Genomic DNA, 24,733 nt, shown 5'->3' on the forward strand with positions numbered 1-24,733 from the left:
ACTCCAATACCTTGACTTTGTTGTCCTTAAGCCATTTTGCTATAACTTTGGAAGTATGCTTGGGGGTCATTGTCCATTTGGAAGACCCATTTGCAACCAAGTTTTAACTTCCTGACTAATACCTTGATGTTGCTTCAATATATCCACATAATTTTCTCTCCTCATGATGTCATCTATTTTGTGAAGTGCACCAGTCCCTCCTGCAGCAAAGCACCCCCACAACATGATGCTGCCACCCCCGTGCTTCACGGTTGGGATGGTGTTCTTCGGCTTGCAAGCATCCCCCTTTTTCCTCCAAACATAACGATGGTCATTATGGCCAAACAGTTCTATTTTTATTTCATCAGACCAGAGGACATTTCTCCAAAAAGTACGATCTTTGTCCCCGTTTGCAGTTGCAAACCGTAGCCTGGCTTTTTTATGGCAGTTTTGGAGCAGTGGCTTCTTCCTTGCTGAGCTTCCTTTCAGGTTATGTTGATATATGACTCATTTTACTGTGGATATAGCTACTTTTGTACCGGTTCCCTCCAACATCTTCACAAGGTCCTTTGCTGTTGTTCTGGGATTGATTTGCACTTTTCGCACCAAAGTACGTTCATCTCTAGGAGACAGAACGCGTCTCCTTCCTGAGCGGTATGACGGCTGCATGGTCCCATGGTGTTTATACTTGCGTACTATTGTTTGTACAGATGAACGTGGTACCTTCAGGCATTTGGAAATTGCTCCCATGGATGTACCAGACTTGTGGAGGTCTACAATTTTCTTTCCGAGGTCTTGGCTGATTTCTTTTGATTTTCCCATGATGTCAAGCAAAGAGGCACTGGGTTTGAAGGTAGGCCTTGAAATATATCCATAGGTACATCTCCAATTGACTCGAATGATGTCAATTCGCCTATCAGAAGCTTCTAAAGCCATGATATAATTTTCTGGAGTTTTCCAAGCTGTTTAAAGGCACAGTCAACTGTGTAAACCTCTGACCCAGTGGAATTGTGATACAGTGAATTATAAATTAAATAATCTGTCTATAAACAATTGTTGGAAAAATGACTTGTGTCATCCACAAAGTAGATGTCCTAACCGACTTGCCAAAGCTATAGTTTGTTAACAAGAACTTTGTGGAGTGGTTGAGCAACGAGTTTTAATGACTCCAACCTAAGTGTATGTAAACTTCCGACTTCAACTTTATATTAGGATGTGTGGGTGTATTACAGGGATGTTTTTTTTACCTGACTAATCTGGAATTCCTGCTTTTCTGACAATTCTCCATTCATAAAATCGTTGAACTTGACCTATTTCCAAAACCAGTATTTCCCCCTGATTTCCCATTTCACCTGCTATTAGTGTTCATGTTTATGACTAGATATTAGCACTAGGGCCCTGTGTTTTGGGCATTAATGTCACATGACCTGGATTTTAACCTTTTAAATAAAGCTTTTTCATCAAACTTTCCCCTTTTTTTTCTTTTTATATCAGATGGTCCAGCACCATCCTCAATTGCTTTCATTTTTGGTTTTCTTCTCATTTTTAAACTCTAGGTCATCTGATATGATACTCCAAAACACAGGGCCCTCATTATGACTGTAAATAGCTCTGGATAAGAGTGTCTGCTAAATTACTAAAATAATAAAAAGTGACATTTGTTGACTCAGCTGTTGGAGGTGCGTATGCAGTGTGAGCTGGATGATGTGGATTCTCCAGACACTGCAGGAGAGCATCCTCCCACCCCATCTACCCCAGTACACTCCTCCTGCCCAACCCAGGAGGTAGACCCCCCTGAGACCCAGCCCTCCACAACTGATGACGGGCCCCGGGATAATGTACCATGCCTCAAGTACGAACCAAACAGTTCAGTTTTCCTGCTTAGCATTGACATTTCAATTGAAGACTCCAAATCTCCAATATAGTGTTTTATTACAAGAAGTGCCATCCATGAAGCTAAGATAATAATAAGTAGGCTATTTGCATATAGGATTAATGCAGATACGAATGCATGTGAACAATAAGTGGTAGTGTAGATGTGTAGCTAGGTACACCACAGTATGCACTTTTAACACCGCAAGTCATCTAATCCTGGTGTGTTGTTTCACTGCAGGGTCCGGAGCTCCCCTCTGAAGCAGTCTCCTGGTTACCAGGTGGAGCTGGTCATTCAGCTGGTCTGGGTTAGTGGGGAGCCGCCCCAGCAGATCACCAGCCTGGCTGTCAACTCCTTATACGGACTGTAAGTCTACGTCTGCCTGCCTGTCTGTCTGTGTCAGCACGAACCACTGCACTCTTGATGGTCAAGATGTACATTAGACACATCACCTGCAGTTGTATTCATGCAGAGATCATACACAAAGGGAATATACTGTAACTGCATCAAAGGCTTTATTGGTTGCCTTAGGGCACATGTGTCAAACTCATTCTGTGGAGGGCAGAGTGTCTGTGGGTTTTCGCTCCTCCCTTTTACTTGATTGATGAATTAAGGTCACTAATTAGTAAGGAACTCCCCACACCTGGTTGTCTTAAGTTTTTTTTAAATTGAAATTTAAAAAACTAAAACCTGCAGACACTAGGCCCTCCATGGAATGAGTTTGACACCCCTGTCTTAGGGGCTGAAAACCTTTGTGTTGTTTATAAAACTGTTCAGTTTAAAAATGATCGCATTCTCTTTTCCCTCAGTGTGGTGTTTGGCAACAGCAATGGTCTGGCTGTAGTGGACTACCTTCAGAAGAGCCTCCTCCTGAACATGGGCACGTCAGAGCTGTACAGTCCCTCAGACCACTACCAGAGACAGCCTCGGTCGCCTCGCAAGAAACGACAGCCATCTGGAGGTGAGGGGCTCCCTGAATGTTGAGTAGGCTAAGGCATGTATGTTCCCAGAAATGAGAAATTGAGTATATTTCTGGACAAAAAGTAGAATCAGAAAGACTACAATATCTTCCTTTTGCGATTTTAGTTTTTCATGCAGCAGCAGGGGATAATCACTTAAGTATGTTCCCTAGAGCCCCCACCTGATGGTGTCATGAAAGGGATTAGTATAGTGATGTCAAGTGAGTTGTAGTCCGGACTGAAAGGTATTGATAGTCAAAGCCAGGGGATCGAATGAGAACACAACTACTGTATATTCAGTGAGGTCCAAAAGTATTTGGACCGTGGCAATTTCTGTTGTTGTTTTGGCTCTCTACTCCAGCACTTTGAAATGACACAATGGCTGAGGTTAACCTGTGGCCCATTGCAATCAAAAATAGGTTTTCCTGTGTTTAAATATATTTCCACTCTATAAGGTTAGAATAATATTGTGAAAATGATAATGCCCTTTTAGTGTATGAGCTTTTTGAAAAGACTGCCTGAAATTTCAGCCTGTTTTGGGTGGATAGAGTTTTGGCCTGCCTGGTGACATCACCAGTTACATTTGTTTATTGACCAATAAGAAAGAGTTCCAAGCCTCTCTACCAATGACAGCTAGTTTTCAGTTTTCCCCTCCCCACTCAGACCCCTCCCAGACATTCCTAGCAGATTTCTTGCTTGAGAAATTGCTCTTTTGTTTGTTTTTGACCATTTGAATTGAAAACAATCACAGTTAGGTACTTACTTGTTACATAAAAATGGCCACATTGGGCCTTTAAAGTGCAGACTGTCATATTTTAATTTGAGGGTATTTTCCTCCATATCGGGTGAACCGTTTAGAAATTACAGCACTTTCTGTATATAGTCTTTTCATTTTAGAGGACCAAAGGTATTGGGACAATTTACTTGTGTATTAGTTTACTTTAGTCAAAAGTTTAGTATTTGGTCCTATATTCCTAGCACGCAATGATTACATCAAGCTTGTGACTCTACAAACTTGTTGGATGCATTTGCAGTTTGTTTTGGTTGTGTTTCCGATTATTTGGTGCCCAATAGAAATGAATGGTTAATAATGCATTGTGTAATTTGAGTCACTTTTTAATTGTAAATAAGAATAGAATTTGTTTCTGAACACTTTTATATTAATGTGGATGCTAGTTTGTAGCCAGAAGTTTGATGTAGTCATTGCATGCTAGGAATATTGGACCAAATACTAAACTTGACTACTTTAATACACATAAGTGAATTTGTACAAATACTTTTGGTTCCCTAAAAATGGTCTGGCTATGTAGAAAAAGTGCTGTAACTTCGAAACGGTTCACCCGACATGGATGACAATACCCTCAAATTAAAACTACAGTCTGCACTTTAACCTCATAGTCATTGTATCATTTAAATTCCAAAGTGCTGAGTACAGAGCCAAAACAACCAAACACGTCACTGTTCAAATACTTTTGGGCTCGTCTGTCTATGACTCTTAAAGCCAGTCACTGAGCTGGCTAGAGGTGCAGGCCTCACACTCTTGGCAGCCAGTTTGGCTTCACACCCTAAGTGCTCCACCCCCTGCAGTAGCATCTCTCTGTCATCACTGGTGGACTGTCCATCTGTTCAGTGGCTCAGTAGAAACTCAGAGAAACATGCTCATCATGAGTGGGATCTGTCTGTGCCGCGGAGGTAATGCAGGGGTCTGCGGCGAGAGAATTTTTTTTTTTATCTCTTTTCTTTTTATTACTAACAACAACAGATTCAACAAATTTTGGCCAAGGGATCCGTGGCATAAGTTTAAAACTTTTAATGCAATACAATGTAATAATATTAAAGGTGCTATATGTAATATTTTTCCATTGTAATTTCAGAAAATGTCTTTAAAATATCTACAATAATAGTGTAATGATAGTGTTTCGCAATATTTTTTTCCCCAAAATGTTTTATTGTGCACACACAAAATTGCATTTAATGGTGCAGCCTTCTTATTGGTCAACAAAAGACGCACCATCTCTATTCCACACCGCCATGAGAGCCATGAGAAAACTAGTGATCAGTCGTGGAAATTAAAGTGCTGAAAACAACTCGGCTTCCTATTTAAAAAGAAGATGAATAAGCTATGAAAGAAAAATACTGGAGTCTTGGTGCAGTTTACTTGCGCAAAAACTATATTGTCAAAACGATATATCCTAAAAAAAGAATATCCCTATGTAAATATCATTATTTAAAATAAATTGTATCACAATTTTACATGTGATAAGGCCGCACAGAAGGTCAGAGATAATTACAGACCGTTGTAAAAATCTGAAGGATCCAAAAAGGCCGCTAGATGTCTTGTGATACCAACATTTTAAGATACCAAAATTCTGGTACTGTAGTTTATTGGTGAACTTATAAAGTGTCTACCCTCTCTTTGCAACCCTAGTCCTGTCATTCCCCCACATATGTTCTCTTGCTTTCTCTCTCTCCCCTCTCTCTCCCCTCTCTCTCCCCTCCCTCTCTCTCTCTCCCCTCTCTCTCCCCTCTCTCTCTCCCCTCTCTCTCTCCCCTCTCTCTCCCCTCTCTCTCCCCTCTCTCTCTCTCTCTCTCCTCTCTCTCTCCCCTCTCTCTCTCCCCTCTCTCTCTCCCCTCTCTCTCCCCTCTCTCTCTCCCCTCTCTCTCCCCTCTCTCTCTCCCCTCCGTCTCTCTGTCCTCTCTGTCTGTCTCTGTCCTCCTTCCACTCGTGCTCTTCTATATACGTTCATTCATCTTCTGCTCAGTTCGGCTTCAGAGGTTCAGCACTGGATTCAACACTCTGTATTACACATTTATTGACTACAGTCGGATCCGTAACTTTCAATTTCATTCACAAATCTATTCTAACGTCTTGATTGGATTTATAGAAAAATACCATTTACAAATCTATAAACGGTGCCATTGTTTGAAAACAGTCAATTTAATTAGGGAATGCAGATGGGTCATTCCACGAAAGAGTGCCTTTTGCGTGCGTCCCTTTTGATATTTTAAGTAGACAATGTGCACCAATATAGCATTTTAAAAGCCTGTTATATTTAATGATGTGCCCTTCAATATAGACCACATCGTGAATTCAATAAATATGCAAAATTCTGCGTTTTGACATGTCCCTCCGTGTACTTCTGACTTTTAGGAAGATTTTAACCCACTTAACCTCCAAATGTCTCCAAGTTATATCATCATTGTAAAGCCCTGGTTATTTTGTTGCTTCGACAAATTAATTTCTTCAGATTATTATTTATTTCGTGTAATTAGTGATTCATTTACGTCTCTCCCTCATTTCGAGATCAACCCTGTTACGTGAGGTGAACTATTCCTTTGAAAAAATATTTTCTTCAGAAGAAACATTGAACATCTTATGGCCAAACCACAAAGCAGGTGAGCTGGTTCTACTCTTGTTGGCCATGTTCTCTTTTGTGGTGGAAAATTGAGCGGGTCGAGCATAACCCATAGATAGACAGGCTAGACCTGTTTTAACAATTTACATTTTGCTGGGGAAGCTTTCATTCAATTGCCACTTGCTGTTGCACACAACAAGCTTCAATTTCCCCCTGTCAAAAAAGGGGATTTATGGCTGATTTTAAGATGAAATTTTCAACCCTGTCACTTTTTATTTGGCACTTAGTAGGCACTTACTATAGTATATTTTATTTATTTAACCTCTTGATAGGAAAACATGTTTTTTAGGAAATTGAACATGTGCTCTTTATGATAAAAAAAAAAGAGAATGAGGTGAAATCAAACGTTTTTGGGGGACCAAGTTACACTTGGTGCACCAAATTGGTGGAACGACCCAGTTGCTAGCCTCTGAGTTCCTTAGATTTTTTCTATTCTTATGATTTTTTATCAATGTTTTGTCTTACCTTTCTTTACTGTTGCTCTCCCTCTCTCTGTTGCTCTCTCTCTCTCTCTCTGTTGCTCTCTCTCTCTCTCTCTCTGTTGCTCTCTCTCTGTCTCTCTCTCTGTTGCTCTCTCTCTCTGTTGCTCTCTCTCTTTGGCCTTGTAAAGACAAAGACATTCCACCTGTGACGTCTTGCATGGCCCGCCTTTCTATCTTTTATAAGTCTGTGAAACAGACTTATCGTTCTTCTAACGCCCGTAAGTCATCTCATGTTTATCATACTCAGTTGTCTTCTCTCCATTTTTTTTCTTCTCTCCATCTCTCTCTTTCTCTTCAATCTGTTTCAATCACCATTTGTTTTCATGCACTCAGACAACTTATTTTAGCTGACACTTATTTAAAAGTGTATGGATAAGTAGCTTAACTGGACAGGGAATATGATTTTCATACGATAGTCACATGGAGGAATGGGGAAGATATTGCAATTACTGACAGCCTTAGTCTTTGTTTATCTATCAGCTCAGTTAAAAAGCTCCTAACATAGTTACTTGCCTCCGATCTTTCCCAACTATGAACATCTTAAGCCCACTTTGAAGCTAGTTGATGGTCAGCAGCAGTCTTCACTGTAGAGAACACGTTGGTCTTTGTCATGTCTGTTCTCCACAGCTCTCTGTGATAACAACACGTTGGTCTAAGACATGTCTGTTCTCCACAGCTCTGTGATAACAACACGTTGGTCTTAGACATGTCTGTTCTCCACAGCTCTGTGATAACACGTTGGTCTAAGACATGTCTGTTCTCCACAGCTCTCAGTGATAACAACACATGTCTGTTCTCCACAGCTCTCAGTGGTAACAACACGTTGGTCTAAGACATGTCTGTTCTCCACAGCTCTCAGTGATAACAACACGTTGGTCTAAGACATGTCTGTTCTCCACAGCTCTCAGTGGTAACAACACGTTGGTCTAAGACATGTCTGTTCTCCACAGCTCTGTGATAACAACACGTTGGTCTAAGACATGTCTGTTCTCCACAGCTCTGTGATAACAACACGTTGGTCTTAGACATGTCTGTTCTCCACAGCTCTCAGTGGTAACAACACGTTGGTCTAAGACATGTCTGTTCTCCACAGCTCTGTGATAACAACACGTTGGTCTAAGACATGTCTGTTCTCCACAGCTCTGTGATAACACGTTGGTCTAAGACATGTCTGTTCTCCACAGCTCTCAGTGATAACAACACATGTCTGTTCTCCACAGCTCTCAGTGATAACAACACGTTGGTCTTTGTCATGTCTGTTCTCCACAGCTCTCAGTGATAACAACACGTTGGTCTAAGGCATGTCTGTTCTCCCCAGCTCTCAGTGATAACAACACGTTGGTCTAAGACATGTCTGTTCTCCACAGCTCTCAGTGATAACAACACGTTGGTCTAAGGCATGTCTGTTCTCCCCAGCTCTCAGTGATAACAACACGTTGGTCTTTGTCATGTCTGTTCTCCACAGCTCTCAGTGATAACAACACGTTGGTCTAAGGCATGTCTGTTCTCCCCAGCTCTCAGTGATAACAACACGTTGGTCTAAGACATGTCTGTTCTCCACAGCTCTCAGTGATAACAACACGTTGGTCTAAGACATGTCTGTTCTCCACAGCTCTCAGTGATAACAACACGTTGGTCTAAGACATGTCTGTTCTCCCCAGCTCTCAGTGATAACAACACGTTGGTCTAAGACATGTCTGTTCTCCACAGCTCTCAGTGATAACAACACGTTGGTCTAAGACATGTCTGTTCTCCACAGCTCTGTGGTAACAACACGTTGGTCTTTGTCATGTCTGTTCTCCACCGCTCTCAGTGATAACAACACGTTGGTCTTTGTCATGTCTGTTCTCCACAGCTCTCAGTGATAACAACACATTGGTCTAAGACATGTCTGTTCTCCCCAGCTCTCAGTGATAACAACACGTTGGTCTAAGACATGTCTGTTCTCCACAGCTCTGTGATAACACGTTGGTTTAAGACATGTATGTTCTCCACAGCTCTCAGTGATAACAACACGTTGGTCTAAGACATGTCTGTTCTCCACAGCTCTGTTGGTCTAAGACATGTCTGTTCTCCACAGCTCTGTTGGTCTAAGACATGTCTGTTCTCCACAGCTCTGTTGGTCTAAGACATGTCTGTTCTCCACAGCTCTCAGTGATAACAACACATTGGTCTAAGACATGTCTGTTCTCCACAGCTCTGTTGGTCTAAGACATGTCTGTTCTCCACAGCTCTCAGTGATAACAACACGTTGGTCTAAGACATGTCTGTTCTCCACAGCGCTCAGTGATAACAACACGTTGGTCTAAGACATGTCTGTTCTCCACAGCTCTCAGTGATAACAACACATGTCTGTTCTCCACAGCGCTCAGTGATAACAACACGTTGGTCTAAGACATGTCTGTTCTCCACAGCTCTCAGTGATAACAACAATGGAAACAACGCTTTGGAAGAGAAAAGCAACAAATCACCAACGTCAGGTAAAATGTCATTCTCAATTACTGTATAATACAAAACGCAATCTACCTTTTACGTGAAGAAGTACAAATTACACATGTTTGACATGTCTATTTACTAGCTGCTTTTGGGTTTCGACTCAGTAAAGGAGTGTTAAAAGGGTTGATGTCCACTGAAGTGTTGTTGTCGCCGTATACAGTAGGCTCTACGTCACCCACCAATTCAGACGATGAACACAAACAGAAAAGGTTCATACAGAAGGGTACTGTATTACATTGATGAATCAACAACATCTACTGAGCTTCATTCTTCCCGTATGTTCTGGCCATTGGCAACGCGATTTTACATTTGCCTTTTGTCTTTTTAAAACACATTTGCAGTGAAGTCCAAAAGCAGGCGGTTTTCCAAGACGGTTGCCAATGACTTTGGTAGTGTATGATCCCTGTGTTATAAACTCTACTGCTTTCTCTCTTACCGACTTCACTTTGTGTTCTAACCAAGGCTGTGCCTTAATCCAACATGCTGATGATGATGATGATGATGATGGAGAAGATAAATGCACTCAATCTGCGGGTTGTTGTTGTCAATCACAAGGTGGCTGATGGTCTATCGAAGTGATCCGCTGCACTTTGTCAAGTGCATGACAGACAGAGGGGCCTCCACATTTCTCTCTAAGGATGAAATGTACTATGCTTTTTGCACTAGAGTAAAATCATTGTAGCACATGTTCTCTCTAAAGAGAATAGAATGTGAAATAAAGATCACAAAAACTTTACAAAATCACTCAAATCTAAAAGCGTTGCAATTTTTCGCTGGTTCAAACATATAGTAATTCTGTAATCTCTTACTAATTTCTAACTAATTTGAGGTATTGGGAATGTTCATCAATAGAATAACTGAAGTTTTGGTTTGACAAAAATATATAAATATTTATATTACAGGACCTTGGTACTTGATTATTCCCTTGAATGATTTATCCTCTCTCTCCTTTCCAGTCTTCCATTGTAACAATAACCAGAATTCAATCTCTTTTTCTTGTCTACCTCTTGCTTTTTTTGACGTTACAGGCTGTGTGTGTGTGTGTGTGTGTGTAATAATGCTAGGCTCGCATTGACTGTACTTCTCCTCATAGCCTGGCTGTTCGGCATGATGCACTCAATAACCAGCTGCCTCTGAGGATCAATGCTAATTCTACATTCTCTCATGCTTTTTGCCAATGAGTGGCGGATGACAAATTTGCCAAGAGTGATCAAAACAAGCGTCATTTTATATGGCCAGTTAAAAATGTTTTATTCGTTTGTAAAGAGGGTATGTTTTATTTTATTTATACATTTTTTTTCTTGCAGCCAAGATGTCAAGGAAAATTTGCTCGCCTACAGAGCAAAAGACAGACCTGGGTAAGCCCTTATAACTTTGTGTTGTTTACATTCCCTAGTAGCTCTTCTACTTTTCAGGTGCTGTTCCATTCCCACTTCTTAAGTACCCCAAACGTTCCTTACATTTTCAATGTTCATAAATGTTGTTTTGTGAGAGTGTAGCCCTAGCCTGGTGGAACCAGCCCGATGGCTGCGTTTACCATTACAACAGAGTTGTGTGCTGTCGCGCGATCAGGCTGGTTCCACCAGGCTAAGCTTAGCCTAACCTGTAAGAAAGACACTAATGTGCAAAATTCAAATGCTGTTATCTTGTAATCTGGTAAACTGAGACACGTACTCTCTGTTTGCCCTCGTCCTCTCTGTGAGCAGAGAAGAGGGTACGACGCCAGCACTCTCTCCCGTATAAGAAGCGCTTTTGTTGTGTGAAGGAGGGCAAGGAGCCCAGGAAGTCTCTCTCCCAACAAAGGACTCTCTCAGTCCCTTACCTCAGTGAGTGGACCAGGCATGTGGTCTGCATCTGAAATGGCACCCTATTCCCTATATAGTGCACTACTTTTGACCAGGGCCCACATAGGGCTCAGGTCAAACGTAGTGCACTGTATAGGGAATAGGGTGCCATTGACTTGGGCTGCAGTGGGATAACTGGTACTGGTACTAACCCCCACCACTTCTGCTAAGGTCTATGGTTAGCTGGTTCTGAACTTTGAACTTTAATACTAACTCTCTCACTGACTGGCTTGTTGGTTCCCTTGTTTTGTTTTTGAGGACATTCTTCAGTTACTGTCTGCATTGTGTTGAAAATCCTTCTTTTCTTGTTTACTTCTCTGAAACACGTGTGTTGAATGCAGCAATGTGTTTGACACAGAGATGGATAGTGATCACTACTTGGAAATAACCTGTTTTTGCATGGACATTGCCATTGAGGGCTTTCACCATTTTGAAGCAGTCAACTGGGTGAGACTTCCTATGGGTTAAGGAAGGATCACATAATTCCATCCAGGTCACCAGAAGGGATGAGCCATTATACTCGTGAGCAAACATTCTATAACCAGCACGTGGAAGTAAATCACCAACCTTGGCTTCATATGTGTTCAAACAACACACTCCAGGTGGCACAATAGGCCACCTTTTAGCCAGACAGACAGTTTGTTTACCAACTCCTAGAAGTAGTAGAGGAAAATGGACTACTTCAAGATGGAGATGGCCTCAATGGGGCTGCCCCTGCTCTCACAGACACCATCATGGTACAGACACAAAGATGAGTCATCTATGTTTTTCCCATGCTATTCAAACTGCCACTCATATTGTAGTAAAGTAATCCCCTTGTCTCCTCAAGTGTGGTACTGCATAAGGTCGTTTTTTTTTGGGGGGGGGGGACATTCCACATTGAGAATAGACTTTATTTGGGCAAATGGCCAGGGTGTTACTGTAGGTGAATTAGGAACTGAACTTATTTGTCAATGTTTTTAACATATTTGTCGTTTTGGAAAACACAATTAACACGATCTCCGGTCATCTCTCTATGATGAAAGGCCATGTGGATTCTCTGGAATTGCCTTTATTTTGTGCTACTGTAGTTGGGTGGGTGTTTCATGTGCTGTTCCTTGTGTGCATTGTGAAGAAATGTGATGTTTTCTTCTCATTCTCTCTAGCTTGGATGTACCTCTGTCCCTAGGTTAATAACCACTCCTATTTTCCTATTCCTACTAAATCAAAGTATCCACTTTCATATTATCCCTCGCTTCCCCTCTCTCTCTCTCTATTTGTCCTCTGTGGGCCACCATCCAGATGCCAAGGACAGTTTGTTCAGCCACTCGAGGAGCTCCAGTGTGACCAGTATAGAGCGGGAGTCCCGCGAGGCCATCTCCTCCTTCCACTTCAGTGAGAGTTTCCCCAGGAAGACAGACAGCAGTGGCAGCCCCAGCCTGTGGGTGGGCACTACCCAGGGCACTGTTCTGGGTCTGGCTCTAAGCCTGCCACCCACAGGGGACCTGAGGCTTCAGCAACCTGTCAGAGTATCATCTTGTGGTCAGTGTGTTTTGCACCCTATTCCATGTAGTGCACTACTTTTGACCATGGCCTGTAGGGCAGCCACGGTACGTTTTAATGACAAGACAATGAATGCTACTCAGGGAGCCAGTCCAACTTTTCAGTTCTCAGAGAAGGTTAGTTAGTCACACGAGCCGGTTCACTGAACCATCTCTGTGGCAGAAGCATTACCACCACCGTCATTGTGGTGGCCGAATCTGGATGTAACCGGAAGGAATAGCTTGCGGCCACAAATGTTTCTTTGCATTAAAGCAGTGGTTCCCATACTGTGGTTTGGGGACAACTAGTGGTGTACAAAGTTACTGCAGATTGTCAGCAAACTATATATTAGCACAAATATATACAGTGCATTCGGAAAGTATTCAGACCCCTTCTTCCACATTTTGTTACATTACGGCCTTATTCTAAAATGGATTAAATAAAACATTTTCCTCATCAATCTACACACAATACCCATAATGACAAAGCGAAAAAAGGTTTTTAGAAATGTTTGCAAATGGATTAAATATAAAAACATACCTTATTTACGTAAATATTCATACTCCTTGCTATGAGACTAGAAACTGAGCACAGGTGCATCCTGTTTCCATTGATAATACTTGATGTTTCTACAACTTTGATTGGAGTCCACCTATGGTAAATTCAATTGATTGGACATGATTTGGAAAGGCACACACCTGTCTATATAAGGTCCCACAGTTGACAGTGCATGTCAGAGCAAAACCCAAGCCATGAGGACGAAGGAATTGTTCGTAGAGCTCCGAGACAGGATTGTGTCGAGGCACAGATCTGGGGAAGGGTACCAAAAAATGTCTGCAGCGTTGAAGGGCCCCAAGAACACAGTGGCCTCCGTCATTCTTAAATGGAAGAAGTTTGGAATCACCAAGACTCTTCCTAGAGCTGGCCGCCTGGCCAAACTGAGCAATCGAGGGAGAAGGGCCTTGGTCAGGAAGGTGACCAAGAACCTGATGGTCACTCTGACAGAGCTCCAGAGTTCCTCTGTGTTCCTCAATCAGGCTTTTATGGTAGAGTGGCCAGCCCGCTTGGAGTTTGACTAAAGGCACCTAAAGAAACAAGATTCTCTGGTCTGATGAAACCAATAATGAAATCTTTGGCCTGAATGCCAAGCATCATGTCTGGAGGAAACCTGGCACCATCCCTACGGTGAAGCATGGTGGTGGCAGCATCATGCTGTGGGGATGTTTTTCAGCGGCAGGGACTGGGAGACTACTCAGGATCGAGGGAAAGATGAACGGAGCAGAGTGCAGAGAGATCCTTGATGAAAACCTGCTCCAGAGCGTTCAGGATCTCAGACTGGGGCGACGGTTCACCTTCCAACAGCACACAGCCAAGACAATGCAGGAGTAGCTTCAGGACAAGTCTCTGAATGTGCTTGAGTAGCCCAGCCAGAGCCCGGACTTGAACCCGATCGAACATCTCTGGAGAGACCTGAAAATAGCTGTGTAGCGACGCTCCCCATCCAACCTGACAGAGCTTGAGAGGATCTGCAGGGAAGACTGAGAGAAACTCCCCAAATACAGGTGTGCCATGCTTGTAGCGTCATACTCAAGAAGACTCGAGGCTGTAATCACTCCCAACGGTGCTTCAACAAAGTACTGAGTAAAGGGTCTGAATACTTATTTAAATGTTAAATATATTTTTTAATGAATTTATAAAAACCAGTTTTTGCTTTGTCATTATGGGATATTGTGTGTAGATTGAGCGGAGAAAAATGTAATACGTTTTAGAATAAGGCTGTAACGTAACAAAATGTGTAAAAAGTCAAGGGGTCTGAATACCGTACTTTCCGAATATACTGTAATATATCTTTTGCATTTGTTTGTTTGCATTAGAGAAGGAGGGAGTGAGAAACTTCCTCAGAGGTCTAACCTGTCTCTATTTTCCAGGTACTCTGATCAGACTATGGTGCAGCATAGCTCATAAAGCATTACAAATGTGCTTGTAATTCATTATGAATGGAAATCTATAACTTGCCTCTCTATCCCAGGTACTCTGGTCGGACTTAAAGGAGGTATCCTGACCATGGCTTTCCTTGACTCCCTTGGGGCGGTCCTCCCCCCTTCCTACGAGCCGTGGTCGGAGCCCAACCCTCCGGACGAGGAGAAGGAGAAGGCGAGGCGGCGCAGGCCGGCCTCTCCACCCCCCACCCAGGAGGGTCAGGACAGCCAGTACGCTGTGGTGTGTTCAGATAAACAGGCCAAGGTGGTGGGCCTGCCTTCCCAGTCCTGCTTCTTCAAACACAACATCACAGAGAGCTCCTTTGTGCTGAGAGCTGACGTGGTGCAGATGGCTGCTGGACTCTGCCTCGCCTGCTTCTGTGCTAATGGACACATCATGGCTCTGAGGTACTCTTAAAGGCCCAGTCTGTGGTGCTGTATGTACTCTGAGGTACTCTTACTGTAACACAGACCTCTGGTGCTGATTGTGGCAGATGTTGTTTACTACAATGCCTACTTTCAGTGCATTCATACTGTTTGTGTCTCTTGCTCAATCTTTGCCTTTCTCCCTGTCTTTCTCGCTCCTTCTCTCCCTTCCAGTCTACCCAGTCTCAGACCACTCCTGGATGTGAACTACCTTCCCCTGACAGACATGAGGATAGCCCGGACCTTCTGCTTCTCCAACCTGGGCCAGGCCATGTACCTCACCTCCCCCACCGAGATACAGAGAATCACATACAGCCAGGAGACCTGCGACAATCTACAGGTACGTGTGTGTGAGTGTGAGAGACGGAGAGATATCACGTTTTGTGTTTGTGGGTATGATAAATACTGAGGTTCTCTTTGACACGTACTGTTACATCGGCATCTTCTCTAGGAAATGATGGGAGAGTTGTTTACACCGATAGAGACACCTGAGGCTCCTAACAGAGGTTTCTTCAAGGGCTTGTTTGGGGGAGGAGCTCAGTCCCTGGATAGAGAAGACCTGTGTAAGTATCATCCCCACAGTACACCTCACCGTCAATATAAAACTGGCTTCTCATTTAACTGTGACTGACATTCTAGAGCATTTTGAGGGCACATCGGATTGATTTGGACATAGATTATGCCATACAATATGTTTGGCATGTGTTTATTAATGGCACATTCTTATTGGACATAGAGCTAATGGCATTGCAATGATGAAGCCTGTTTTGTTGGCACACCTTGTTTTCTCTCCTTTTCTCCTCGACAGTTGGTGAGACGGCGGCGGGTAAGGCGTCTCGTAGCCTGGCACAGCACATTCCTGGGCCCCAGGGCATGGAGGGTATGAAGGGAGCAGCCTCTGGGGTGGTGGGGGACCTGGCCCGTGCCCGGATAGCCCTGGACGAGAGGGGGCAGAAACTGGGAGAGCTGGAGGACAGAACCGCAGCGATGATGTCCAGCGCGGACTCCTTCTCTAAACACGCTCACGATGTAGGGAATATCCACCTGGTCATCTGTGAGGTGCAAACCTGGTGTCAGCTAGTATTTGTTCTCTTTCAAATACTTTGAGCGTTTTGATTGATTCTGCCTGGAGTGCAGGATGGACAGGGTTTTCACTTTCGAGAACAATGAAGCTCAGCTAAAGTATTTGAAAGAAAATGAATACTACCTGAACCCAGGTTTGATTAGAAGCCTGCCTTCTGTGACAGTGTTGTCAATATATATATATATACACTGCTCAAAAAATAAATGGAACACTTAAACAACACAATGTAACTCCAAGTCAATCACACTTCTGTGAAATCAAACTGTCCACTTAGGAAGCAACACTGATTGACAATAAATTTCACATGCTGTTGTGCAAATGGTAATAGACAACAGGTGGAAATTATAGGCAATTAGCAAGACACCCCCAATAAAGGAGTGGTTCTGCAGGTGGTGACCACAGACCACTTCTCAGTTCCTATGCTTCCTGGCTGATGTTTTGGTCACTTTTGAATGCTGGCGGTGCTTTCACTCTAGTGGCAGCATGAGACGGAGTCTACAACCCACACAAGTGGCTCAGGTAGTGCAGCTCATCCAGGATGGCACATCAATGTGAGCTGTGGCAAGAAGGTTTGCTGTGTCTGTCAGTGTAGTGTCCAGAGCATGGAGGCGCTACCAGGAGACAGGCCAGTACATCAGGAGACGTGGAGGAGGCCGTAGGAGGGCAACAACCCAGGAGCAGGACCGCTACCTCCGCCTTTGTGCAAGGAGGGGCAGGAGGAGCACTGCCAGAGCCCTGCAAAATGACCTCCAGCAGGCCACAAATGTGCATGTGTCTGCTCAAACGGTCAGAAACAGACTCCATGAGGGTGGTATGAGGGCCCGACGTCCACAGGTGGGGGTTGTGCTTACAGCCCAACGCCATGCAGGACGTTTGGCATTTGCCAGAGAACACCAAGATTGGCAAATTCGCCACTGGCGCCCTGTGCTCTTCACAGATGAAAGCAGGGTCACACTGAGCACATGTGACAGACGTGACAGAGTCTGGAGACGCCGTGGAGAACGTTCTGCTGCCTGCAACATCCTCCAGCATGACCGGTTTGGCGGTGGGTCAGTCATGGTGTGGGGTGGCATTTCTTTGGGGGGCCGCACAGCCCTCCATGTGCTCGCCAGAGGTAGCCTGACTGCCATTAGGTACCGAGATGAGATCCTCAGACCCCTTGTGAGACCATATGCTGGTGCGGTTGGCCCTGGGTTCCTCCTAATGCAAGACAATGCTAGACCTCATGTGGCTGGAGTGTGTCAGCAGTTCCTGCAAGAGGAAGGCATTGATGCTATGGACTGGCCCGCCCGTTCCCCAGACCTGAATCCAATTGAGCACATCTGGGACATCATGTCTCGCTCCATCCACCAACGCCACTTTTCACCACAGACTGTCCAGGAGTTGGCGGATGCTTTAGTCCAGGTCTGGGAGGAGATCCCTCAGGAGACCATCCGCCACCTCATCAGGAGCATGCCCAGGCGTTGTAGGGAGATCATACAGGCACGTGGAGGCCACACACACTACTGAGCCTCATTTTGACTTGTTTTAAGGACATTACATCAAAGTTGGATCAGCCTGTAGTGTGGTTTTCCACTTTAATTTTGAGTGTGACTCCAAATCCAGACCTCCATGGGTTGATAAATTTGATTTCCATTGATAATTTGTGTGATTTTGTTGTCAGCACATTCAACTATGTAAAGAAAAAAGTATTTAATAAGAATATTTCATTCATTCAGATCTAGGATGTGTTATTTTAGTGTTCCCTTTATTTTTTTGACCAGTATATATATATATATATATATTTTTTACCTTTTATTTTATGAGTCTCGTACTCTCTCATCCTCTTCTTTTTCTCTCAGATGAAGCTGAAGTACAAAGATAAGAAGTGGTATCAGCTCTGATTGCAGCGAGAGGAGAGAGTGGGACTCAGTTGTCTGCTCGCACCACTTCATCTACAGGAGATGCAGCTCCTCCTCTTCTTCATCTCTCTGCAGGAGGAAGTGTTATCTAACAGACTGATGCCTTCCTCCTAGCAGCACAATAAAACACTCTGCATTACCTCAGTCACCTGGTTACCAATGAGGAGGAGTAGACTAACAGACAGACTGACAGACTTAGAAGGAACAGAGGAGGAAAATTATTCTGAATGTTTCTTTCTATGTCATCTGAAAGAGATTATGTTCATTTCCTTTAACACACCAGAGGAGAGGAGACTAAATGTATGGGGCTGCTCCTGTGTTTTATCAGTCATGTTCTCAGCTGCTTTGTTGTCCATGAGGTAAGATAATTCTACTCAAAATGAGCACCGTTAGGTTGCCTGTGATTACCTGTGCAGTGTCCAGGTGAGGTGATGCCTGCTCTTCAGTGTCAACCAATCGCAATGGACCTCTAAGGGGAGTCTCCTGTGTGTGGAGGAAGCTCCATGGAAACCACAGTCAGTGGAGCCAGCTCTCTGCTCTTGAAGTCTCAATATCTATAGCAATGGTTATGAAAGGATGAATCAGTGATTGATTCACCCCCTCTGTGTTTCGTCTCAAGTCCTTTTTTTCTACTGATTTGTGTCTTTCATGCAAGTCTTCATTTGTCATCATTATTTGAGACCGTTTTTGTTTTTCAGGAGCCCATCCAACCACTTAATTAACCATGAGTTTATTGACCAATTTATTTACCATGAGTTCTTATCACACCATCATTATAACTTGTCTTTTCTCCTACTTACAGTAGGCCTGGTTATACGTTATTATCACGGTTAGTTTTCCAATCAGATTTGTTTTGAAGCAGGAAGTAATACTATACAGTTCCCATGTTTGTTTGCTGAAAGGTAAAAGTTGAACTGGTTATCATGGAGAGTAAGTTATCAGCTGTTGTGTGTGCCTAGTGAAAATATTACAGGCTCTTACTGAACCCACTAGACAAAATTAAGTCTTGACATTAATATGACCAAAACGGGAAGGATTAGTATGTTGAAAACACTTTGCAGCTGATACTGTATATAGTTATATCATACTAATAGAGGTATGGCCATAGAATGACGTCAGTGCCAGCTTTGTATTTTTGTTCTGGACTCATGATTGGCTGAGAGATAGAGTTGAGAGTAATGTACAACGGAATAGGGTGAAGTTGCACCTAGATGCTGATCTTGGGTCAGTTTAGCATTTTCCTCACTAATGGTTAGGATTGGGGGAGGGGTTCTAGCTGATCCTAAATCTGTACCTAGGGGAAACTAAAGGCCTACAACTCTTCCTCAGCATACTAAACAATGTGGTGATATTGCAGTACTGTATACAGGTTGGATTACTCTCTGAGTCGTCTCACAATCCTTTGAGATACTGATTCTAAATCTGACAATTTGATTCATTCCACTCATGGCTTATTCATTTTAAATTGTTTTTCATGTTTAGAAAAGAAAGCATGTCTGTTCCATCCCAAGGATACAGATATAAGATAGCTGTCTTTGTATTCGTAGCGTCAGTTGAAGAAGTGACCAAGTACCACTTGATGTGTGGTCAAACATTCATTGGTCATTATTCTCTGAATCAACCGCTATCTTACAGACAACTTTCTTCCGCCTTTGCTTATCATGACGCGTATATGCTAACCTCTACCTATGTATGTGTATATCTGTGTTTGTGAACGTACATATATTCAGATATGTGTATGGGCACATATTTATACTTACAGTATATATTTTTCCATAATGGTGTTTTTCAGCGCGATTTTTTTTTAGCCCCGTGCAAGGAGATGCTGCCATTTGAGTTGAGGTAGACGCGTTTATCTTATGTTCTTTATTTTCCAAATGATTTTCCAAATAAAAGACTACAGATTGTTTTCACCCCAGCCAAAAGTTGTAAATAAATGAGTAGTGCGACAAGACAACTGGAGACACATCTGATAGTGTTGGTTCGGGGAAAATGACACAGGATCTGTCCCAAATGGCACCCTATTCAAAAGTAGTGCACTACATAGGGAAAAGGGTGCCATTCAAAAGTTGTAAATAAATGAGTAGTGCGACAAGACAACTGGAGACACATCTGATAGTGTTGGTTCGGGGAAAATGACACAGGATCTGTCCCAAATGGCACCCTATTCAAAAGTAGTGCACTACATAGGGAAAAGGGTGCCATTTGGGACTCAGAGACAGGTCAGCAGCCATTTTATTTTCTGACGCCAAAGAGTTACTTAATTATACACTGTTGTCTTGTTTGTCCAAACTCCAACAGTCTGTCTGGATGTGTTAACTCTATAGACCATACTGTTTGGAAAATGGTGGAGCAGCTTCTCCATGCTTGTCACTCCCTAACCTTGTAACTTGCCACATTACATCATGTACCTGTGTGCAGAAGACCCAGGAAAAGTAGATTTTCATTTGTCCGGATGTGTTATTTCTCGTACTACCGAGCTACGTATATTGTAAAGAGCTGTTGTGTGGTTTTGCACTGTTTCGTACCTTGAACCACTTGTTTGTTTTGTTTATATTTTTCCTTTTTCTTGTTTATTTCTCTGAGGGACCAAAACATGATGGAAACGTTAACCGTGTCATTTCCAAGTAATATACAGACTTGCTTCACTTTCGGATTTGTTTTCATTGCCAGTTAATGATGTTCTAATAGATTTATATATTTGAAAAAATATTATTTTAATTTCAATATTCCATATTAATACTTTTAATATAATTTAAGAATAGAATGGTGCATTTTAAGACGACACATTTTTCTCAAACAATGGTTGTACATATTGCCCAATATTCAAACATGAAAATAAACATTTCTGTTGATCTATTAAATGTGTGCATCTCAGAATCCGATAGATCCAGTTTTTGGAAGATTGTCTGAGGGTGATTTCTCTGGATGGGCTCCCAGTATATTTTAATCCACTAAAAGCCATTCAGTCAGGTCACAATATATTTGAAGTCCTTGTTCTCTTGCACTTAGGAGGATGCATGAACTTTTAATGTTTACAGACTTGAAAGAACCATGTATTTGATCTACGGTCTATTGCAACCTATCTTGATTGACCACAAATTCATGAAGTTTCTTATCAGAAATATCCATCAGTTGAGCTGAGTGTGGTAAATGTTTGTTTTTCCTCTGGAGTGTGAAAGACTATATTTATTTGCTCCTTGATATCTGTGATCCTTGGGACATCCCTACCCCATTTGAAGTTGACATTTTAAAATGGTAGGGGTTAGGGTTTAGGGTAGGGATGTCCCAATGATTCCAGATAGCAATAATCATATTTATTTGATGAGATCCATGATTTTGTTTTCCTGTGTTCCCCATACTCCCTTTTCTTACCTAACAGATCTATTGCAACTGAAACAATACTGTACACAAACGGCAACCAGGAGAGGCCAAAAGGTTTCTCAACCAACCAACCGCCATACTCGTATGGGATAAAATAGCTGTGTAGTTACAATTTATTGTACAGTTTTATAAAGCTGCAATTTCACATGGATGTCTGAATTCATCTGCTGCCACAAATGATGTAGGAAGTATGTAGCTATATAGATATTTTTGGCCATGTAGTGTATGTGGACACCCCTTCAAATTTCAGCCAACGAGACATGCAATCTCCAAAGACAAACATTGGCAGTAGAATGGCCCGTACTGAAGAGCTCTGTGACTTTCAACGTGGCACCGTCATAGGATGCCACCTTTCCAACAAGTCAGTTTGTCAAATTTCTGCACTGCTAGAGATGCCCTTGGCAACTGTAAGTGCTGTTATTGTGAAGTGGAAACGTCTGAGCAACAACGGCTCAGACGCAAAGTGGTAGACTACAGAAGCTCACAGAACGGGACCGCCGAATGCTGAAGCTCATAAAAATAATCTGTCCTCGGTTGCAACACTCACTACCAAGTTCCAAACTGCCCCCGGAAGAAACATCAGCACAAGAACTGTTCGTCAGTAGCTTCATGAAATGGGTTTCCATGGCCAAGCAGCCGCACACAAGCCTAAGATCACCATGCGCAATGCCAAGTGTCGGCTGGAGCGATGTAAAGCTCACCGCCATTGGAGTCTGGAGCAGTGGAAACACTTTCTCTGGAGTTATGAATCACCCGACCAACATCTGGCAGTCCGACAGACGAATCTGGGTTTGGCGGATGCCAGGAGAACGCTACCTTCCCCAATGCATAGTGCCAAATGTAAAGTTTGGAGGAGGAGGATTAATGGTCTGTGGCTGTTTATCATGGTTCGGGTTAAGCCCCTTAGTTCCAGTGAAGGGAAATCTTAATGCTATAGCATACAATGACATTCTAGATGTTTCTGTGCTTCCAACATTGTGGTAATAGTTTGGGGAAGACCCTTTCCTGTTTCAACATGACAATACCCCCGTGCACAAAGCGAGGTCCATACAGAAATGGTTCGTCGAGATCTGTGTGGAAGAACTTGACTGGCCTGCTCAGAGCCCTGACCTCAACTCCATCGAAAACCTTCGGGATGACTTGGAACGCCGACTGCAATCCAGGCCTATTCACCCAAAATCATTGCCCGACCTCATTAATGCTCTTGTGGCTGAATGGAAGCAAGTCCCCCAGCAAAGTTTCAACATATAGTGGAAATTCTTCCCAGAAGAGTAGAGGCTGTTACAGCAGCAAAGGGGAACTAACTCTATATTAATGCCCATTATTTTGGAATGAGATGTTTGATGAGCCACACACATTTGGCCATGTAGTGTATTATTGTGTAATTGAAAAATAAATGGAAAACTAATCCTACGAACCCATTTGACTCAAGTTGTCTTTGTGGCTGTTAACTGATTGAAAATAAATGCCAAATATTTATGCAAGCTGGAATCAAATGTTAAATAACATGAAGGCTATAATTGGTGGGTCAAGTAAATCAAAACAAATTATAAGTTGATGGTTTCAATCAGGTGTGTCATCAGAGCAGGGCTGGAGCGAATGCCTGCACCCGTATGCTCATTAAAAGTTATGTGTTTTAAGGGAAGATAAAACGTCTCTTGAAAGGAATCATAAATCAGGCGTGGTACAATTTATAAAAAAATATATATTTGTAGCCTACTGATTTACCTCACTCGACAATTATTGCCTTAATTTTGTGTAATTGATCCCAACTTACATACAATACTGTTAGGCTATGATTTACTTATATTCAATCAGTCAACGGTGTGTGTCGGACAGGGGCCGCTAGAGTACAGACAATTCTCACTGGTCATAAAACAACACAGGCAGGCGCAAAGCGAATGCGTTTTGATTGAATGGAACTTTGGGAGTCGAAAGCATACTAGACCGAAGAGAAAGTTCAATCGGGAGAGAGGATGCATTGAGCCATGTGCTACAACAAATGTATTGGTATCTGTTGATAAGAAGCAGTGATAAATGAAAACCTTTTTAGCTCACATTTAGGTTACCGTCTCGGATCCTCCTGAAGTTTAACTATGTCGCGACTGCCATTGGAAACTGATGCAAAGAAACGAACATAAGGTTGAGGAATAGAAACCGACTGAAATTCAGCCTGTGTAGGCGTACACCTATTGCACAATTCCTTTATTTGTCCTTTGAAACTCATTGAGTTTTGCTTGGATATCATGCCACGCTTTCTCGTTCTCGCCTGCTTGGATTAATTGATAACCACATGCACCTGCTTGGTTGGATTTTTGGAACCTGCACAACATGTAGGCCTATGAAACATTTAGGCAAAAATGTTTATATTCTGAATCGTGAATGCACACGTCTCGGTCATTATTGTAACACTAGTTGACTTGATTCCTTGGATCTTTCATAAGTGGAATCATCTTGCATGAGCCTGGAACGTTGGACCACTGATGGCGATGACATAGCGGCCGCGGCATATGTAATGTCTCAAGGATACCGCGCGCCCCTGAAGTTTACGTTTTGGAGATAATACTATTTCTAACAGCATATGCATGGCATACATTGCTCATCATATCGGATATAAAAATGATGCGCACCGGCCCAAGCCTTGTCTACGAGTGGCTACAGACTATTCAGCTGCCTCAATACTTGGAGGCGTTTGTGGACAATGGATACGATGATCTGGAAGTTTGTAAACAAATTGGGGACGCCGATCTTGACGCCATAGGGGTACACTCGCAACACCACCGACAAAAAGTACTCAACGCGGTGAAGAAGTTAAGAGAGGAGGACAAGAAAAAAGCTCCCGGTCTTTACTTCACGCTCGAGCCTCTGAACCCCTCTCCCCTTAGCCCCTTGTTGGGCACCAGCACCACGCTCATCACAGATGGCGAGAATGATTTCCAGTGGTCAAGGTCATGGACAGAATCCAATCAGGAGGAAGTTGGAAATGGAGGTCACCAACAATCACCTTGTCCAACAAACCACAATCTAAGTTTAACTGATGATTGTAAAGAGTTGGTGACCAATCCCAAACTGAAACTGAAGGTCTTGATCAGGGATAAACTTGTGAAAGATGGCGTCAACCTCAATGAGTCGCCATGCACCTATAAGGTAGGCTCCTATTTGTCATTCATGATGTTGATTACTATAAGGATTTGTTCAGAGACTGTCACATACAATTACACACTCTTCCCTCTGGGCTTGCTGTGATGAATAGTATGGCCAATTTCTTTGATGGTGCTGTCTACCATCAATTCTGCTCATTCTTTCAGTCAGGATGACTCTCACTTGTTTGAGGTCTGTGACAGGCTGTCAGAGGACTGAAATATGCATATATTTAGAAAATATATTTA

At 42.8% G+C, this 24,733-nt stretch overlaps 2 protein-coding genes across 14 annotated transcripts in view; both read left to right on the plus strand.

Moving 5' to 3' along the window:
* Positions 1-20,824, plus strand: part of LOC139553226 (syntaxin-binding protein 5-like) — a 43,482-nt gene extending 22,658 nt beyond the window's left edge. For 2 of the 9 annotated variants that reach the window (XM_071365320.1, XM_071365326.1), the window contains exons 16-28: positions 1,650-1,831; positions 2,093-2,218; positions 2,662-2,813; positions 9,124-9,189; positions 9,366-9,428; positions 9,547-9,594; positions 10,513-10,563; positions 10,912-11,031; positions 12,331-12,570; positions 14,600-14,957; positions 15,150-15,315; positions 15,427-15,538; positions 15,784-16,351. In XM_071365320.1, coding sequence (XP_071221421.1) covers positions 1,650-1,831; positions 2,093-2,218; positions 2,662-2,813; positions 9,124-9,189; positions 9,366-9,428; positions 9,547-9,594; positions 10,513-10,563; positions 10,912-11,031; positions 12,331-12,570; positions 14,600-14,957; positions 15,150-15,315; positions 15,427-15,538; positions 15,784-16,082 — 1,983 coding nt within the window. In that variant the 3' untranslated portion in view covers positions 16,083-16,351. Of the gene's footprint in view, positions 1-1,649; positions 1,832-2,092; positions 2,219-2,661; positions 2,814-9,123; positions 9,190-9,365; positions 9,429-9,546; positions 9,595-10,512; positions 10,564-10,911; positions 11,032-12,330; positions 12,571-14,599; positions 14,958-15,149; positions 15,316-15,426; positions 15,539-15,783; positions 16,352-17,900 lie in introns of those variants that run through there. The other 7 variants (XM_071365321.1, XM_071365325.1, XM_071365323.1 and 4 more) reach the window with 7 other exon arrangements.
* A 2,399-nt stretch (positions 20,825-23,223) lies between these two features.
* LOC139553227 (SAM and SH3 domain-containing protein 1-like) overlaps positions 23,224-24,733 on the plus strand; it is an 80,182-nt gene continuing 78,672 nt past the window's right edge. For 3 of the 5 annotated variants that reach the window (XM_071365332.1, XM_071365333.1, XM_071365330.1), the window contains exon 1: positions 23,224-24,491. In XM_071365332.1, the coding sequence (XP_071221433.1) occupies positions 23,964-24,491 (528 nt within the window). In that variant the 5' untranslated portion in view covers positions 23,224-23,963. The remainder of the gene's footprint in view (positions 24,492-24,733) is intronic. The other 2 variants (XM_071365331.1, XM_071365336.1) reach the window with 2 other exon arrangements.

The sequence above is a fragment of the Salvelinus alpinus genome, chromosome 25 (assembly GCF_045679555.1).
Source record: "Salvelinus alpinus chromosome 25, SLU_Salpinus.1, whole genome shotgun sequence".
Lineage (NCBI taxonomy): Eukaryota > Metazoa > Chordata > Actinopteri > Salmoniformes > Salmonidae > Salvelinus > Salvelinus alpinus.